Source organism: Rana temporaria, chromosome 12, assembly GCF_905171775.1.
Source record: "Rana temporaria chromosome 12, aRanTem1.1, whole genome shotgun sequence".
Taxonomy (NCBI): Eukaryota; Metazoa; Chordata; class Amphibia; order Anura; family Ranidae; genus Rana; species Rana temporaria.
In genome coordinates this window covers 146,998,421-147,005,361 of record NC_053500.1, presented here as the reverse complement: position 1 = coordinate 147,005,361, position 6,941 = coordinate 146,998,421, and the positions used below count along the sequence as shown (strand labels likewise).

At 44.7% G+C, this 6,941-nt stretch overlaps 1 protein-coding gene across 1 annotated transcript in view; it reads right to left on the bottom strand.

The window, feature by feature from the left end:
* Window positions 1-2,160: 2,160 nt before the first annotated feature.
* Window positions 2,161-6,941, bottom strand: part of RAB40B (RAB40B, member RAS oncogene family) — a 59,430-nt gene continuing 54,649 nt past the window's right edge. The window contains exons 6-7 of the mRNA XM_040331150.1: window positions 5,768-5,990; window positions 2,161-3,169 (exon numbers count right to left, since the gene is read on the bottom strand). Coding sequence (XP_040187084.1) covers window positions 2,898-3,169; window positions 5,768-5,990 — 495 coding nt within the window. The 3' untranslated portion in view covers window positions 2,161-2,897. The remainder of the gene's footprint in view (window positions 3,170-5,767; window positions 5,991-6,941) is intronic.

The window sequence follows — 6,941 nt, the reverse complement described above, 5'->3', positions numbered from 1 at the left end:
AGCAGGGGGCGCAATCAAAAATAAATAAAAAAGGAAGGAAGGACCAGGATAATTGAGAGCTGGCGGAAGAAACACAAATACATGAGATTTCTTTAAAAAAAAAAAAAAAATTAAATTAAAATTTTTTTTTTTACATTTGAAAAATCACCAAAAAAAAAAAATTATCAATTTTATTTTTACATTTAAAATCAGCATTTTAAATAATAATACAAAATAAATAAATAAATAAATAATGTCCCTTCCAAGCTCAGGGGAAGTGAATGAGCCACCTTAGATTTGTGCACAATTGTAAAAAAAAAAAAAAAGAATTGCACAGCCGATCATCCTAGGTGATCATCTCTGAGCGAAAGGATAAATATCAGATGTTCTCAGGCTATAGTCTCACAAATACCGCACTATGGCCACTAGATGGCGCTGAGTGTTATGGGAAAAGAAGTATGATCTTCAGGTTGGTTGCAGGGATGTTCACGCTCCCAGTGTCCCGTCGAGAAATGCCCGCCCGGAACTGCGCCTGCGCAATACAGAGCCGCCGAACATCGGAATTTACGATCAGCTGTAGACGGCGCCTGCGCACAATAGCCTACATTGTGCCGCACGCTCCCGATGCTCGTGCACGTCTGCAAGGGGGCGGATTTCTTCATGATGGGTGGGCGCGCAGTGTGAGGGGCGGATGCCTACAGAAGGGGGCGTATTATGTAATGATGGGCGGTGCTATTGCTCGTGTTAGCACGCTCAGTAGGCCCTGCAAACCCGCCCCTCAGTTGGCCTAACACGCCCCAAAAACACGTGCAGGAAGAACAGCAGAGATATATTTGTTTAGGAGACGTGAAAAGTTCCGCCACCATCTTAACAGCACTGCCCATCATTACAAAATACGCCCCCTTCTGTACGCATCCGGCCCTCACACGCGCCCATCATGAAGAAATCCGCCCCCTTGCAGACCTGCACGTGCATCGGGAGCGTGTGGCACAATGTCGCCTATTTGCGCAGGCGCAGTTCTACAGACCGTAAATTACGATGTTCGGAGGCTTTCGGCGACTCCGTACTGCGCATGCGTATTACCGGGCGGGCATTTCTTGTCGGAACACCGGCAACCAATGACTGCGGAGGGGGGGATGTGGCACTGTACACTGGCGACCTGATGGTCCGGACAGGAGCGTAGCTCGGTCTGTGTTTGGACCACGGGGCCGCCACGTAATGACAGCTGGTTTAGATGTTCATTGGCCAGCTTGAGACGGGACTGTACTTGTGTCTTCTTGAGGGGGGGGGCCTTGCAGGGGCTGCAGGATTTCAATCCATGGCGGTGTATTGTGTTACCAATGGTGTGTTTGGTGACTGGGGTCCCAACTGAGATCCTTCACAAGCTCCTCCCATGTAGTTCTGGGCGGATCCCTCACTTTTCTCATGGCCATCCTCACCCCTGGGGAGAGAAGACTGAGGAAATGCTTCCTCCTACCTGCAGCAGACTGATGATATCTCTTGGCCTAGGCAAAGTCACTGGCTGGAGTTCAAAGAGGGTTTTTCACATGACAAAATGTGGGAAATTTCATGGGGTATGAATACTTTTTCAAGGCACTGTATATAGAGGGGTATGAATACTTTTCCCAGGCTCTGTGTATAGAGGGGTGTGAATACTTTTTCCAGTCTCTGTATATAGAGGGGTATGAATACTTTTTCCAGGCTCCATATATAGAGGGGTATGAATACTTTTTCCAGCCTCTGTATATAGAGGGGTATGAATACTTTTTCAGGTCACTATATTATATATAAAACACATACACGGGCACACGGGTTGCTGTTCAAACATTTAATATTTTTTTTCTTTAAATAGTGTTTTTTTTCTCTCTTTATAAAACATCTTTTTTTCACATTCTATTCACAGATTAGCAACGAAAAAAATAAAAATCGCAGTCGCTCTCCAAACACGTCTTTGGCAAATATTTTTCTCCTCCCAACGCGGCTCGTCTTGTGACGTCTTTTGTGGTACAAAATATTCCGTTTCCAGAAATAGAAGCGGATCTCTATTTATCTTCATATAGAATCGCTGACGAGTCCCAGAAAAGTATTAAATAACAATAAAAACAAAAAAATACATTTGTATCAAATCTTCTCTCACACAAACCCGACATTGGAAGTGCATGTCGTTTTTTTTTTGTAGTCTGTCCAATAAAGAGGCGGGGGGAGGGGGATGTAGATTTCATATGGTTGCTGTGGTCGGCCATTGTTGTTGTGTGCGCGGCGCACGCTTCGTGGGGGGGGCGGAGCCGACTTACCTTCCAGAAAGGGAGCACCAATCACACGGCAAACGGCATCGCAAGTACTGACAAAGTGACAAGCGCAGGTCGCTGGACGGATTTTTTTTTTTGTTCCCTTTTCGCACACAAATAAAAAAAGAAGAGGAGAATATCGATCAGAGGGGGTCATGCAGACTGACGAGAAAAAAGGATCGGTCAAAAAACAAAAACGAATCTCCTTCACAAGCAGCAAAATTCAGAAATAGTCGCAACCTCCTCACTTCTGTACATGAAAAGTGGATGAGAGGGACGTGGGGGCGTCACCTCCAAGGGGGTGTAACCATTGTAGGGGGCGTCACCTCCAAGGGGGTGTAACCATTGTAGGGGGTGTCACCTCCGTGGGGACGCAACCTCTGTAGGGGGCATCACCTCCAAGGGGGTGTTACCATTGTAGGGGGCGTCACCTCCAAGGGGATGTTACCATTGTAGGGGGCGTCACCTCCGTGGGGGTGCAACCTCTGTAGGGGGCATCACCTCCCTGGGGGGCGTCACCTCCGCGGCACGCGCATCTGTCTCCATGGGGGAGCGTGGTGGTGGCTCAGGGGGACAAACTTCAGCACATAGGGTGGGGGGGGGGGGAGGGGTTCTCAGGGGCCCCTCAGCCTAGGAGATCTTACAGCTGTTCCTGGTGCAGTTTTTGGGGGGGCTCTGAGGGGGACGGATGATCTTGGCTTTTTTCAGGCTGTTCCTCTTGTTCAGGTTGTTGGCGGTGAGCGAATACGATCGGCCGTGCATCATTCTGGCGTTCAGTCCGTTGGCCATGGAGAAGGACTTCAGGTGGCTTCGTAAGGCAACTGGGAGGGGGAGTTTGTCCACCAGGTGGACGGGGGTGCAGGAGACGATGGCTCGGCAGCAGAGGTCTTGCAGGCTCAGGACTGTTGGGGTGAAAAACGTCAAACGAGTCAATATCAGATCGGGAGATACAAAGTAACATTGTTTATAAACATTGATCAGATGGGAGATAGAGAGATACAAAGTAACAATGTTTATAAACATTGATCAGACGGGAGATAGAGAGATACAAAGTAACATTGTTTATAAACATTGATCAGACGGGAGATAGAGAGATACAAAGTAACATTGTTTATAAACATTGATCAGACGGGAGATAGAGAGATACAAAGTAACATTGTTTATAAACATTGATCAGACGGGAGAGAGAGAGATACAAAGTAACATTGTTTATAAACATTGATCAGACAGGAGATAGAGATACAAAGTAACATTGTTTATAAACATTGATCAGACGGGAGATAGAGATACAAAGTAACATTGTTTATAAACATTGATCAGATGGGAGATAGAGAGATACAAAGTAACATTGTTTATAAACATTGATCAGACGGGAGATAGAGAGATACAAAGTAACATTGTTTATAAACATTGATCAGACGGGAGATAGAGAGATACAAAGTAACATTGTTTATAAACATTGATCAGACAGGAGATAGAGATACAAAGTAACATTGTTTATAAACATTGATCAGACGGGAGAGAGATACAAAGTAACATTGTTTATAAACATTGATCAGACGGGAGATAGAGAGATACAAAGTAACATTGTTTATAAACATTGATCAGACGGGAGATAGAGAGATACAAAGTAACATTGTTTATAAACATTGATCAGACAGGAGATAGAGATACAAAGTAACATTGTTTATAAACATTGATCAGACGGGAGATAGAGAGATACAAAGTAACATTGTTTATAAACATTGATCAGACAGGAGATAGAGATACAAAGTAACATTGTTTATAAACATTGATCAGACAGGAGATAGAGAGATACAAAGTAACATTGTTTATAAACATTGATCAGACGGGAGAGAGATACAAAGTAACATTGTTTATAAACATTGATCAGACGGGAGATAGAGAGATACAAAGTAACATTGTTTATAAACATTGATCAGACGGGAGATAGAGAGATACAAAGTAACATTGTTTATAAACATTGCTCAGACGGGAGAGAGAGAGATACAAAGTAACATTGTTTATAAACATTGATCAGACAGGAGATAGAGATACAAAGTAACATTGTTTATAAACATTGATCAGACAGGAGATAGAGAGATACAAAGTAACATTGTTTATAAACATTGATCAGACAGGAGATAGAGATACAAAGTAACATTGTTTATAAACATTGATCAGACAGGAGATAGAGAGATACAAAGTAACATTGTTTATAAACATTGATCAGACGGGAGATAGAGAGATACAAAGTAACATTGTTTATAAACATTGATCAGACGGGAGATAGAGAGATACAAAGTAACATTGTTTATAAACATTGATCAGAGAGGAGATAGAGAGATACAAAGTAACATTGTTTATAAACATTGATCAGAGAGGAGATAGAGAGATACAAAGTAACATTGTTTATAAACATTGATCAGACGGGAGATAGAGAGATACAAAGTAACATTGTTTATAAACATTGATCAGACAGGAGATAGAGAGATACAAAAGTAACATTGTTTATAAACATTGATCAGATGGGAGGTAGAAAGTAACATTGTTACTTTTGAATCTACTCTGTAAAGGGCATTCGCTCCGATCTGAGTCAATTAACCACTTAAGGACCCCTTCACGCCGATATACGTCGGTAGAAGGGCACGACTGGGCACACTCATGTACCCGTACGTTGCCTTTAAGAGCCCTTTCACACTGGAAACTCCTATAGCGGAGCGTTAAATAGCGGTAAAACACAGCTATTTCACCGCGATTTCAATTCGTTTTTGGAGCGTTTTAATAGCGCTATTTTTACCACGAAAACGCGGCAAAAACGCACCAGTGTGAAAGGGCTCTAAGAGGTTTTTTTTTACCAAAAATATGTAGAAGAATACGTATTGGACTAAACTGAGGAAAAAAAAAAAATTTTTTTTATATATTTTTTTGGGGATATTTATTATAGAACAAAGTAAAAAATATTGTGTTTTTTCTTTCAAAATTGTCGCTCTATTTTTGTTTATAGCGCAAAAAATAAAAACCGCAGAGGTGATCAAATACCACCAAAAGAAAGCTCTATTTGTGGGGAAAAAAGGACGTCAGTTTTGTTTGGGAGCCACGTCGCACGACCGCGCAATTGTCAGTTAAAGCGACGCTGTGCCGAATCGCAAAAAGGGGGGCGGTCCTTAACCTGCATAATGGTCCGGGGCTGAAGTGGTTAAAGCAAAAAAAAAAAAGAATTCAAGTCATGCCATTTAATAATCTGAACAGCAGGTGGCAGTCACCCACTGACATTCTATACTGGCTGGATGCGGAAGAACAGAGGTCAGGTGTTAGGTGTCAGGGGTCACAGGTCAGGGGCCACGGCCGTATACAGCACCATATGAGATATATAAACCTCAGAAGGATCTATTATAATGGAGGATAAGCCGCCATCACCGGCGGCCAATCACCTGCGGCGTTTCCACAAGCCGCTCCTTCGCTCACACAGACACACAAGACGCAGAACGATCGCTCACCCTTGTTCGGCCTCCAGAGGCGGTCCATCCCGTGTCGCATGAGGACGATCCGCGCCAGCTCGGTGAAGGACTCGGTGATGTTGAAGTTGCAGAGCGGACTGACCTCGAAGAACGTCATCCCCAAACGCTCGGCGTAATTCTGCGCCTGGTCCGTAGACACCTGACGCTTGAACGCCAAGTGCAGCCGGTTTCCCACCAGGATCTTGGGCACCCCTGGGGCATGCTGGGAGGAGGAGACAATACAAAACGCTTGTTAGTCGCAGAGGAAGAATCTGTCGCAGTGTGCGACTCCAAAGTCATGCGATTTCCTTTAAGGCTCTATTCACACTTCTCATGCAGTCACGTGACAAGTCCCCCCCCATGTTTTCCAGCCATTTATATACGTGCGACTTCATGCGCTACTTTGGCCCGGTTCACACCGATCCGCACATCAGAAGTCGCACCCCCATTCAGTGCAACTTGAGTCGCTCCGACTTGGAAAAAAGATTTCTGCACTATTTTTGGTCTGATTTCGCTACGACTTGCATTGACATTTGTTAAAGAAGACGCATGAAAGTCGTGCCGAAGTCACGCCGGAATTCGACTTAAAAAGTCACACGACTTTGAAGTCGCTGCGGCGGTGTGACCCGGGACTCATACAACTTGGGGGTCACAGACTGCAATGTGAACCCTCAAAAGTCGCACCTGAAGGTTACACAATGCAACAAGTTGTCCATTATTACTGGTCAAAGCCAAAGTCGCATCCGAGTTGCACCATTTGGAGTCGCATGAGTGTGAATGGAGACTAATGCAACTTTGGATGGATGTGAATTGGCTGTTGACTGACAGTTGTGCATTGATAATTAGATGTGTGCAATTTGACAAATTTGTTAATTCCGATATTTCGATAATTGGAAATTAGAAAATCCGAAAATCCAAAATTCGGGATCTGACGGAAGGGGCCCGCTAGCCCGGGGATCTAAAGGGAGGGGCCCGCTAGCCCGGGGATCTAAAGGGAGGGGCCCGCTAGCCCGGGGATCTAAAGGGAGGGGCCCGCTAGCCCGGGGATATAAAGGGAGGGGCCCGCTAGCCCGGGGATATAAAGGGAGGGGCCCGCTAGCCCGGGGATATAAAGGGAGGGGCCCGCTAGCCCGGGGATATAAAGGGAGGGGCCCGCTAGCCCGGGGATATAAAA